Source organism: Galeopterus variegatus, unplaced genomic scaffold (assembly GCF_000696425.1).
Source record: "Galeopterus variegatus unplaced genomic scaffold, G_variegatus-3.0.2 Scaffold2061, whole genome shotgun sequence".
Lineage (NCBI taxonomy): Eukaryota > Metazoa > Chordata > Mammalia > Dermoptera > Cynocephalidae > Galeopterus > Galeopterus variegatus.
The window spans coordinates 137,685-151,155 of NW_007728172.1; the positions used below are offsets into that span (position 1 = coordinate 137,685).

Here is a 13,471-nt window from a genome sequence, read left to right on the forward strand (position 1 = left end):
ATAGCTACTCCAGCTCGTTTTTCTTTTCTGTTTTCATGGAAGATCTTTTTCCATCCTTTCACTCTTCGTGTATGTGAGTCTTTATGGGTGAGGTGGGTCTCTTGTAGGCAGCATATAGTTGGGTCCACCTTTCTTTTTTCCTTTTTTTTTTGTCTTTTTTCGTGTCCGGCAACGGATCGCAACCCTCAGTGTTGCACCCGTACCGGACCGGGACCGGCAACAGGATCGCAACCCTCGGTGCTGCATCCGCACCTCGCTCAGCCAGTGAGCGGGAACCGGTCTGTATGTGGGATCTGAACCCTTGGTGGGAGCGCCACCATGCTCTCAAGCGGCGCACTGTAGCAGTGCGCCACCAGGCCGGCCCCTGGGTCCACCTTTCTAATCCAGTCAGCCAATCTGTGTCTTTTGATTGGGGAATTTAATCCTTTTACATTAAGAGTTGTTATTGAAAGGTGTTGATTTATTACTATCATTTCATTGGTTGTTTGGTTGTCTTAGGTGTCATTTGCTCCTTGCTTTCTGTTTTGCTGTTTGTTTTCTGTGTTTGTTGGTTCCTTAGGTTGCAGCTAGTGTTTTTGTTTGTTTGTTTTCTTTTCATGATTGTCATTTTTATTATACTGGTGGGTTTTGATTTTGCTTGGATTATTATGGCTATGGTAATTATCTTTCAGGGTCCAATCCCAGTACTCCCTTGAGAATTTCTTGTAAGGGTGGTCGTGTGATGGTGAAGTCCCACAGTTTTTGTTTGTCTGAGAAATATACTATTTGCCCTTCATTTCGGAAGGACAGCCTTGCAGGGTAGAGTATTCTTGGCTGCCAATCTTTGTCTTTTAGTTTTTTGAATATATCATCCCATTCCTTTCTAGCCTTTAGGGTTTGTGCTGAGAAGTCTGAAGTTAACCTGATTGGAGCTCCCTTATAGGTGATTTGACGCTTCTCTCTTGCAGCTTTCAAGATTCTCTCTTTGTCCTTGAGTTTTGCCAATTTGACTATAACATACCTTGGCAAAGCCCTTTTTGGGTTGAATACGTTTGGAGATCGTTGAGCTTCTTGGATCTGTAGATCTGTGGTTTTTCTTATGTCTGGGAAGTTTTCTGCCACTATTTTGCTGAATATGTTTTCAATACAATCACTTTTTTCCTCCCCTTCTGAAATACCCATGATTCGGATATTTGAGCACTTAAGGTTGTCTAATATCTCTCTCAGATTTTCTTCGATATCTTTGATACTTTTTTCTTTTTTCTTGTCTGCTTGTATTATTCCAAAGAGCCCATCTTCAAGAACCGAGGTTCTCTCTTCAACTTCCGTTATCCTGCTAGTTAAACTCTCCAATGTGTTTTTTATTTCACTGAATAACTTCTTCAGTTCGGCAAGTTCTGCTACGTTTTTTTTTATGACAGTGATTTCCTTGTACATTTCCTCTTTCAGCTCCTGTATGTTTTTCCTGGTTTCATCATGCTGTCTAGCTGTGTTTTCTTGTATCTCATTCAGCCTCTTTAGAATTAACACTCGAAATTCCCTGTCATTCATTTCAAGGGCTTCTTGTTCTATAGGATCTAGAATTTGAGAATTATTGACTTTTGGTGGTGTATGTTCTTGGTTTTTTGCATTTCTTTTTGGATGTTTATTCATTTTGGCAGGGATTTTCTCTCGAATCTTGGACTTCCGACAGTAGATGGCGCTATCGAGCCTTGGAAATCCTTCCAGTGGGCTGTCAGCTACTCCTTCTTTCTTTATTTATTTCTGAGATTCCGCCTCTTTTAGCCGGGGTAGAGTTTGAGTTTTATTAACTTTTGGTGGTGTACGTTCTTGGTTTTTTGCATTTCTGGTATCTTTTCTTGGATGTTTACTCATTTTGGCAGGGAGTTTCACTGTGCACAGGTTTGACCCTCTGGCTAACTAAGGTATGGCTGTGTTTGTCAATTTGGTTTGCCTACTCTGTGACTGCTCAGATGGCCCTTAGTGTTCTATATGTGTGTTTGCCTCGGGGTGTGGGCCTTACCGAGAAGTTTCCTCTCTGATCAGCTCTGGGAGTTCTCTCTGATCCTGGAGTTCTGGCCCTGGCAGCTGGATTCTGTCCTGCCAGCTCGACAGGGTGTGTGAGATCTGTAAGTCTCCGCCTCGCTATCCGGGCGTTTCCCCTCTCTGTGTGCACACGATGGGGCCTCCTGGAGGGTGTGTCTTTTTTTCCAAGACTCCTCCTCCTTTGCCGGACCCCTCCCCACTCTGTGCGCTCAGTACAGGGCTGGGGCATGTCTTCTGCAATCCTCGTCTCTCAGCCCCGCCCGGCCCCAAAGGGGTCTCAGGCCTCCGCCACGGACACTGTGGGCGTTCCTGCGGCCCTGGTCAAGGTCCTCTCTGGGCCTTCCACCTTCCCCCTGGTATTGCGGCCCTCTGTGTGGTTGAGTTATCTCCCACACCAGGGCGTGAGCCCCCCTGGGGAGGATCCCACAGCACCCAGTTCCTCTTTGAATCCCCCCGGCATGAGCTGGCTCGGCGCCCTCAGGCCGTCAGCTCTCAGGCAGGATCAAAGGGGCTCGGGGGCGCCCCGGTCACCCGTCTCCCAACCAGAAATCAGTCTGGGGTTTTTCCGAACTGAAGGCCACAGAGATGGTATCTGCCTCCCAGAAGCAGGGAGTTTACCTGTGGCCGAAGCCCCAGGTGTGTTGGAGTGACAGTCTGGCCGGGATCCTCTTCCCTGCCCTCCCAACGCTGGCCGGGGGCTCCCCACGCCACCAGCCCCGCCAGAGATCCGCGGGTTGAGTGGGATTGGTGGCCGGTCCACAGGCCCCGGGGGGCCCCGCTCTGATGCACACAAGGGGCACAGCTCAGTTAGGAGCCGCGCCAAGCGAAGATGGCTGGCTTGCCTGATCTGAGCTGGCCAGCTCCACCCCCACCGGAGAAAACGGAGGCAGCACTGATGAAGGCGCCTAGCCTGGTGTGGTAAGCGGGGCTGGGTGGGCTTTTGCCCCCCAAGTGGGGCTGGGCTGGGGGTCACTCACAAAGCTCCCAGAGCTGGGCCGGTCCCGCGCCTTCCTCTCTGTCTCTGCGTCGCCGCTGCTGTCTTTCCTGGCCTTTGTTGCCTTGGGCTGCTCAGTCTCCCAGCGCGGTTGGGGCGCTCTCAGGAAACTTCTTTTGCATCGGCCCTAAAACCTCGAGACTGTAGTTGCTTTTTTTCATTGTAGATTAGTTGATCAGTGATTTATTTGTTTTTTGTTGCTCTTGGAAATGCAAATAGTACTCTGGCAGCACAGTGCACACTTCTCAGGCTCGCTCTGTCCTCTGGCACGCCCGCTCCCGACCGGTCGCCATCTTGCTCCTCCACATTTTAAAAATATCACATTATCTCTAGGTTTTTAGAATAGTTTCTTGGCTGAGCTTCCGAAGTTTACCAAAAGAGTAAAGGAAAATAATAACCTCAGGGAAATTCTAGCTGAGTGAATAATGGATTATTAAGATGATAGGTCATTTTTCTTGAGCTTTATAATAAGTGATATTTCTATAGTAGACTTCAAGTAAAAAACGTTGGACATGTGCCAAAGATGTCACAGGACTTCTATGTTTAGAAACTGTTTTCAATGGAAATAGTTTAGATTAGAGTAAATAAACATTTTAGCAACAGCTGTCCAAAGAACAGGCAAAAGTCTTGATTTTTCTATGCATTGAAATTCATCCAGAAGCAAAAACCTTGGACTGAATAGTGAGGAAAAGTGATTTCATTCATATAAAATAAAGTATTTAGGAATAAAAGTAATAAGAGATAGATCCTCCATGAAAGAAAGGATACATTTTTCTTTGGGTACACAAAGGAAGATAAGGTAATGGAGGGTATGCTGGGTTCTAGACAAGAAGTCTTAGTATTAAAAAGATGTTAGTGTTCTTATTAATTTATGAAGATATGCATATGCTTGGAAGCATAAGTGGGTGACAGTAGCTGAAGATGATGAGTAAACAGGAATATTCGTGCAAACAGATAATAAAACCTACGAAAAACCCACACTAATTAAAAGTAAGGGCCAGCCAGTGGCTCACTTGGGAGAGTGTGGTGCTGATAACACCAAGGCCATGGGTTTGGGTCCCTATATAGGGATGGCCGGTTAGCTCACTTGGGAGAGTGTGGTGCTGACAACACCAAGTCAAGGGTTAAGATCCCCTCACCAGTCATCTTTAAAAAAAATAAATAAATAAAAATAAAATAAAAGTATGGTAGTGACACAAAAACTGATTGTTACTGAGCAGAATAGAAAGCCCAGAAAGCATTTGTGAGTACGGATTTAGTCTGTGATAGTGAATAAAATCAGTGACAGAATTACCTTAAATGAACCCAGAAGGATTGATTAAATATTGGGGGAAACATAGAGTCTCTATCTCCTATCAGTAGCCCAAATTAGTTCCAGTTTTATGATAGTCTTAGATGGAATAAATTAAACTAAAAAAAGTTAAAAGGAAATAATGGTCAATGTATATATTGCTAATCAAAGTGGGAAAGCTTTTCTTTTTAGCCCCCCTTATGCAAATGCATTAGAAGATGAAACCAAAATATTTGATTTGGGACATAGTTATTCTAAGCAAATAGTATGTTAAGAATTTGGACCTTTAAAGGAAAAGAGGATTCTCAGAATTTGGCGATTCTGGAGGAAGTAAAGTGACAGATGTGAAAGTTCTTAGAAACCAGGATCTGAGTTCACATTCTAGTGCTACCACTCCAACATGACCAATGACTAATTTGGAGTCAATTTTCTAATCATAAATGGACTGTAACTAGGAGTGATAGTCTATATCTAGTTCTTACCAAGAATTTTACCAGCTGGTTGTTAAATCATTGGTGGCTTGAAATCAGGCATCATGGGAATATTGGCATGGGGATATTGGCAAATGCTACAAACTGGGATACCTTTTTTTTTAAAAGAGAGCCATTGACCAGCATATCACTTGAAATAAAAATAGGTTTGTTAGGATAAAATGAGATAATACTTTATTAAGGTATTTTTATAGTAAATTATTTTTTGTTTTTATCAGAATTAAACTCTATTTGCTTTTTGCTAACATAAAGGAATTTTTGCTGTAGCTCATTCTCTGCTCTTGAAAAGCTGTTTGTGTACTGAAGTCATTAAATAAGGCTTTCGTATTGTACCTCTCAACACACAGAACATATACATTACTTATGTTTTCTTTTTCCCTCTTCTCATATAGTTGCTTTCAAATGTACAGTTTTATTCTAAGTAGTAGATTGAAAGGTATACCTATGCAAGTGGCCTCATCAGAAGTTGAAATTGTCTATTATTCTGATTATGTACTGATTTTGCTTTCTTTGTTTCTACTTTTAATCTGTCTACCATATAAACTGATTTGTGTTTTTGACATTTTTTAAAAATTGACTTATAAACTGTTATAAAACAATATAAAATGTCTTTGAGCTTGGTCCAAGTACATTATTGTTTTAGGTTTTAGCTTGGGCTGTTGTTTATTTTGATTCTTCTCAGGCATTTTTGGTTCTGGCTGACAGGGATAGAATACGTTTGCTATTCTTTTCTTTCTTTCTTTTTTAAGTTAATAAACTTCAGTTTTTAGAGCAGTTTCAGGTTTACAAAAAATTGAGTAGAAAGCACAGAGAGATCCCGCATCCTCTCCCTTGCAGTTTCCCCCATTACTAGTGCTGTACATTTCTTACCGTTGATGGAACAATATTGAAACATTATTATTAAATAAAGTCCATAGTTTACATTAGGGTTCAGTCTGTGTTGCACATTCTATAGGCATTAGCAGATGTCTGATGGAATATATCCATGGTTATAGTATCATAGTAGTTTCACTGCCCTAAAAATTGTCTGTGTTCTGCCTCTTCATCCTTCTCTCCCTCCAGGCTGGAAACCACTGATCTTTTTATTGTCTTCATAGTTTTCCCTTTTCCAAAATGTAATAGAGTTGGAATCTAATAGGCTTGGCTTCTTCACTTAGTAATGTGTATATAAAGTTACTCTGTGTCTTTTCATGGCTTGGTAGCTCATTTCTTTTTAGTGCTGAATAATATTTCATTGTCTGGATGTACCACAGCTTTTTTTAATCTTTTCACCTACTGTATGACATCTCGTTAGCTTCTAAGTTTTGGTAATTATAAATAGTGCTGCTGTAAACATCCATGTGAGGTTTTGGTGTGGACAAAAGTTTTCAGCACCTTTGAGTATATGCCCGGAGGAGTGCAATTGTTGGATGTATTTGATAAGAATATGTTTAGTTTTGTAAGATGCCACCAGTTGCCTTTCAAAGGGGCTGTACCATTTTGCTTTCAGCATTGAATGCGAGTTCCTGTAGATCCACATCCTCACCATCATTTGGTGTTGTCAGCGTTTTAGAGTTTAACCATTCTAATAGTGGTATCTCATTGTTTTAACGTGCAGTTCTCTGAAGACATATGAGGTTGAACATCTTTTCATATGCTTATTTGCCATCTGTATATCTTCTTTGGTGAGGTGTCTGTTCAGATATGGTGCCCATTTTAGTTGGGTTGTGTTCTTATTGTTGAATTTTAAGAGTTCTTTATGTATTTTGGATATCAGTCCTTTATCAGATATGTGTTTTGTAAAGATTTTCTCCCAGTCTGTGGCTTGTCTTTTCATTCTCTTAACAGTGTCTTTTGCAGAGCTGAAGTTTTTATTTCAATAAAGTTCAATTTATCCATGTTTTCCTTCATGGATCATGGTTTTGATGTTTATCTAAAAAGTCACCACTGAACTCAAGGTCATGTAGATTTTCTGCTATCTTCTAGGATTTTTATAGTTTTGCATTTTATGTTTAGATCTATGATCCATTTTCAGTTAATTTATGTGAAAGGTGTAAGTTCCTTGTCTAGATTCTTTTTCTGTACATGTGGATGTCTAGTTGTTCCAGCACCATTTGTTGAAAAGTCTCCTTTCTTCATTGAATTGCCTTTGCTCTTGTCAAAGATCAGTTGTATGTATTTATGTGGGTGTATTTCTGGGCTTCCTGTTCTGTTCCACTGATCTCTTTGTCTGTTGTTTCACCAATACCACGCTTTCTTGATTACTCTCTCGAAGTCAGGTAGTGTCAGTTTCTTGACCTTGTTCTTCTCTTTCAATGTTGTGTTAGCTATTCTGGGTCATTTTTGCCTTTCCATATAAACTTTAGAATCAGTTTGTTGATATCCACAAAATAACTTGCTGGGGTAGGTTTGCTTTTTAAACTAATAATTTTTTGTTTGCTTTTTAAATTGAGATATTTTTGATTTTTGTTATTATTTCAAAACTGTTTACCTTATACCTTTTCTTTCATAGTTGGTCATTGAAATTTTTATTGTTAGCCAGTATAAGTAATAAGTATAATAGTAAGCAATTGTGTGGGATCTCGTTACATTTCTGTATTATGTAAACCTATACATAATTACATGCATATAATACGCACGGACATATATAAGTTTGTGACTATAAAGAAGTAATTTTTATCCTTAAAGACCTCTTCTTGGGGGTGAAGGAGCTAAAGGCAGCTTTCACAGATTTCACCAGGGTCTTTTTAAATCACATCTTCCTGTAGGGATTCCAAAATACCCCAATTGCTGAGAGCCACTGTGTATTCTGAGGGATGTTACTATTTGGAAGGTTGTGCATACGAACATAGTGGAGGCAGAAATTTAACCAACAACTGAGAGCTGATGCTATGAAATAATGAACCCAAACACACATTACTTTAAGGGTTACATGGCTCTTATTACTTTTCTCTTCTTCTTGACTGAATTTGAATTTGATATAGGAGTCTTATGAGTGTGAAGAAGATGATAATTGTTGTACTAAATAGACTAAGTATAGTGCTATAGAGAAAAAGACATCTAAAAATACTGGTATTTATTTTTTATTTGCACTTTATCTAAGAGAATAGACATGCAAGTTTTTAGATTCCCAGATTTTAATTATTCAGGTCTTGCTTTGTTCTTATTATTAGCAGTTAGAGTTTAGTAGATTTATATTCCAAGAATGTTTAACATGATATTGGGTTTTTACAATTTGTAATTCAGTGCCTGAATTGTGTTATTAAGAATTCACTGTAACAGTTATGTCTTTATTCTCTCATAAGCTTACAAAAATTTTTCAAAATTTTGTAATAACATATATAGAGAGATTACTATGCAACATTATAAAATATTTAATTTGATCAGTCAAGCGACATCAAGTTAATGTAGTTCTGTAGAAACTACCCTTCTTCCTCTGCTTAGAGTGATCATCCCTATTTTTCACTGATTAGCAGAATATGAGAGATATTCACATGTCTTTGCCAAGGCTGAATATTATAAGGAAATACGGAGTTGAGGGGAACAACTTTGATAGATGAAAAATTAATCTAATTTTTATTTGTCTTTAGAATATTAGTGAGGTTGAATATTATTTTTGTATTTATTGGCCTCTTCTATTTTATCTTCTGTGACTTGTTTTGTTGATATCCTTTGTCCTGATTTCAATTTGGTGGTGTTGGTCTTTTTCTAAATGATTTCAGTAGGATTTTGTGGGTGGAGGTAAAAGTGATTAACTCTGTGTTTATTATATGCTGCAAATATTTTTTCCGGCCTTCTAATTTTGTTTTGGTTTTATGTACATACTCCTATGATCTTTTTTTCACTTCCCATTATATTTCAAACACTTTCCCATGCCACTCAGTATTTTTTTATAATTTCACATTTGTATACTATTCGATTATAAAAATAATTTATTTTGCTAATCCCATATTGGAATTAGGTTGTTTTGTGACCTAAAGTTTCGATCAGTAGATCTGTTCATTGTCACTTTTTTTAATAATAATTTCAACAAACATTTATTAAACACTTAAGAAATAGAATTGAAATAAATTATTATTATTATTATTATTATTATTATTATTATTATTTGTTGTTGTTGTTGTTGTTTTGTGACCGGTAAGGGGATCACAACCCTTGGTGTGGTGTCGCCCGCGCTGCGCTTAGCCAGTGAGCACACCGGCCATCCCTATATAGGATCCGAATCCGCGGCCTCGGCGCTCCCAGCACCGCACTTTCCCGAGTGAGCCACAAGGTCGGCCCTGAAATAAATTATTTTAACTTATTTGATCAAAACTCGTTTTTCATAAAATTTTGAGTTTTCAAACCTCAAATATTTTTATCTTCTAAGATAACTCAGAAATAAAGGTTTTTCTAAAACTTTGGCTTTATTGGCAAATTTCTTAAATATGCAGTTATGATACCAGGGAATATTTGTTTATGCTTAATTTTTAAGGAAGTAGAAGAGTTTAAAGGCAGGTTACTTGAGAAGTCATTTTAACTAAAGTTTTTGTTTATTTTTAAAGAAAATGTTTAAAGGCTAAATATTTTAAAAGTTTTCACCTCATCAAAATTTAGAATTTGAGTATCTAAGTCTGTTACAAGGCTTCTTGTTTAATTCATTTACTATAAAGTTAAAGCCGGAGAAACTTTGTAGCTGCTATGATCTTATGAATCTTAATTAAAGGCTTAATAGTCGTAATTAAAGGAGAAGATATAGTTTTTATCTCCTATCTTAAGTCAAATTATAGTACTCTTAATGATTAAAAATAATTTCTTTTAATTTTAGATCTACTCCTTTTTCTACAGTGATATTTGTTAACAAATTCCCTCGATAATATACAATGTTGAATCACGAAACAGAGGAAACAAACAGGTCATTGTTTAAAATAATGTGCACTGTTCTAAACGACTTTGAATTTTTGTTTTGAATTGTTTTTATTATATAGTTTCAGTTCTAGAATACAACATGTAATGTATTTTAAGTTGGTGTGATACAAAGACATTCATTTTAGATACAATATTAACAGTTTGCAATATTTAGATTATTTTTACACATTTATGTATCTTGACATACTATGTTTAGAAGAGTAAGGTATTTTTTATTTGACAGCAATTCCTTATAAATTTTATGTTTTTGTATTTAGAATAAATTTATTGTCCTATAGTTATATACACATACACACACACACAGAAATTCAGTGATTGAATAATTGTGGTCTACTTCCCTTTTCAAGGAGGAGGTTACTTACAGGACAGCACACGGAAAAGGCAATATCTGGAAATCAGGTTGGGGTAGAGAAGTACACACTTTGAGATTCTCCACAAATATTCTGGGCCAAAGGGGATGACATAAGCTGACATTAAAGGATGGAAGGGTCTACATTATGCATGAGGCTGAAATATGGAGGTGAGTAGATAAATTATAGGTAGGAAGCCTGTACGCTTCCCAAGCAGTCAGGAGAACAGAACAGGTGAGCTGTACAGCACGCAGTGGCGTGTGCTCTTTTTTTGCCAAACCTGGGACAACTTACTGTTTGTCAGGCCCTGTGTCATCTCTATAGAGTAGATGGCACCACCATCTTCTGAGTGATTCAAATAAAAACCCTGTGAATCATCCTTAATTCCTTTCCCTCACTTCGATGTCTGAACTGCTAACACGTGACAAATCTCCAATCTTTTGGCTTCTCTCCTGTGCCATTGCCATCCTCTTAACCCAGGCTTCGATCACCTCACCTGGATTTCTGTCGTGGCTTCCCTGATTCTCTGTGATTTGCTCCCAGACTAATGATTCTGACCTCATGTCACATCACCCTCCACACCTACTTCCTCCCTTGAGCTCCAGCCTCACTGGTCTTTTTGTTTCTCATATTCAAACTTATGCTTTCTGTTCCTGGTGCTTTGCCTTGCTGCCTCTTTTTCATCATTTAGGTCTGAGTTCAAGTGTGGCATCTTCAGTGAGACCTTTCCTGAGCATACTTTCCAAAGGAGTGTCTTTGAATCCCACCACCCCATTCCTGTTTTGTTTACTAACATCTTTTTTATTTTCTTTGTTGCACTTGACTATCTGATTAGAATCCATTCATTCATTTGATATGTATTTATTGCTCACCTAGTATACACCAGTCATTGTTCTAGGCACTAGGGATTCATTCATGAACAAAAAAGATAAAAGAGAACCCCTGTTCTTATGGAATTCACAGTAGGGTGGAGAGAGAAACAGTACATAATAAACATTATATATGCCTAAATTATAGATATGTTAGGCAGTATGTTAGAAGGTGGCAAGTGTAATAGGGAAAAATGGAGTATGATAATAGAGATTGGGGAGATTTGGATGGGTGTTAGAGGCAGGTGGTTATGGTAGGCCTCACTGAGTTGATTATTAAAGTAAGGTTCTTTTGTTTCTTTTACTTTCAGCTTCAGCTCCAGTCAGCAAAGTGAGTAAGTGCTGTGCTTCCTCCAACTTTCATTCCACTTGGGGAAAAAAGAATATCATCATGTCAAACATTACGATTGACCCAGATGTCAAGCCTGGGGAATATGTCATCAAGAGCCTCTTCGCAGAATTTGCTGTTCAGGCTGAAAAGAAAATTGAAGTTGTGATGGCTGAACCCTTGGTGAGTAGAGCTGCCCTATACATCTGAAATATTTTCTTGACTTCTGTATTAACCATTATAATACAGATTTTCCAAAGGAAATTGTACACTTGAAAAAATATTAAGTGATAGGTTAATAGTGAAGAGGTGATATAGAAAGCTGGAGTGACTTTAGATACTTTGATAAGTTACTATGGGTCACAAAAGAACAAAAGTGGGCTTCACTAGTGGGAGTTTTAGAAACAGATAAAACACAATAGGAAATAAAGGAAAATACAGAATATTCTGAGAATTGATGCCAAGACCGTAGCCAAACTTATAAGTGAATATATTTTTACACTTATAGTTCATGAGGCATACTTAGAGAATGTGAGGAGTTCTATGTGATTGGAGCCTATGATGAGGGGGATGGAAGAGAAAGACTGAAAACAAATGTTTGGGTCAGATTCTGAAGGGATGTAAGTGCTATTATGATAGACAGTACAGCAGTTGGACAATAAGAGGGAGAAGAGATTGAGGGCAAAGACTGTGTAGTTATTGTATATAGTTCAGGCTGGAATGAAAGAAGTCTTGAACTAGGACATTGACAGTGGACATTGTTGCAGAAGAAAGTAAGAGAAATAACAGAAGTAGAATTAACAGAACTTGACAAGTAAATAAATAGGAGTGGCATTTTGAGTGGAAGTTAAGGGTTAAGGATGCTTTGGAGTATTAGGAAAGATGGTAATGCATTTACTTGGGTAAAGTACACAGGATATTCTTGGGGTAGAAAAGGTGAATAAGATAATTTTTCATTTGTCTATAGTAAGCTTTTGAGATCCTGGAAGTGCTTCATTGGTAGTTGGAAATTCTTTTAGACAACTCACAAGAGATGGCGACTTATTTTGGCATCATCTATATGAGGATGAAAATTGAAGCCAAAAGAGCAGGTGATGATATCAAGAGAAAGAGAATATAGAATAGAACTTCTATTGCCAAATGATTGAGAGGCAGAGGATGGTGAACATTGAGAGAAGAGGTTATTGGATTGGGAAATAAAGCAGCCTGATCTTTAAAAGAATAGTTTTAGCTTGTTAATAGAGCTTTAGGAATTAACTTTTAAAATTCAGGTGGCAGTGTGAGTTAGTCTTTGAGTTTGAAGGGAGTAGATTATGTGCTGTACCAAGGTCACAGTGTAGAAGTCAGATGATGGTGGAATATGAGGTGGAGGATGTAACATCTGAGACACATTTCAGCTCATTTATTCCTTACACAACAGGACTGGGGATAGGTATTCACCACCAATTTGAGACGGGGTTAGGCGCAATAATATTGGCTTCAGAACCTGTATGCTTACTCCATCCGCTATACTTCCTCAGAAAGAAGGACTGGGCAAAGGAACAGACGTGAGGGAGGTGAAGACCTAGGGAAGGAGGAAGGAAGGTTCAAGGAGGTATTGTTAAATGCTCTTAATTTTCTTACTGAAGTAGGACTTAAAGTTGCTAAGTGTGGGCTGGCTGCTTAGCTCAGTTGGTTGGAGCATGGCACTGATAACACCAAGATCCAGGGTTTGATCCCTGTACTGGCCAAGCTGCCAAAAGAAAAAAAAAAAGTTGCTGATTGCAAGGTGAGGTTAGGAAACTACTCTTAAGGAAAGCATCTATGAAATATTGTGTTCTGGAATCTAATACATAATAATAGATCATTAGTCAAATGTATATTTCAAAACTGTGCAGATCATTATATTCAATTTAAATCATTTCATGATTGCTTTCTGCATAACAAATTAATAATTGTTTTATACCAGTATATATATATTTTTATAGCATGTTTGAAATATAAAGTTCTATTTTAGAAAGAGGGATTACAAAAACTTATAGACATGAATTAATGATGGTAAAGTTTGATTATAAATGTGCTTAATCTGCAAAATGTTAATTTTCTTTTTCAGTGGTCTCTAAATTACTTGATAAATTGCTACACAAGCCTACTTAAGCAGCATACAGTAAGAATGAGAATCACTTTTTTAAAAATATGCATTAAAAAATTTGTTATGGAAAATTTCTTTTTTTTTTTTTTTTTTTTTTTTTTTTTT

General features: G+C 37.9%; 1 protein-coding gene across 1 annotated transcript in view; it reads left to right on the plus strand.

The window, feature by feature from the left end:
- Nucleotides 1–13,471, plus strand: part of FRYL (FRY-like) — a 208,660-nt gene that overhangs the window by 60,367 nt on the left and 134,822 nt on the right. Inside the window, exon 3 of the mRNA XM_008580294.1 lies at nucleotides 11,219–11,418. Within this exon, the coding sequence (XP_008578516.1) occupies nucleotides 11,299–11,418 (120 nt within the window). The 5' untranslated portion in view covers nucleotides 11,219–11,298. The remainder of the gene's footprint in view (nucleotides 1–11,218; nucleotides 11,419–13,471) is intronic.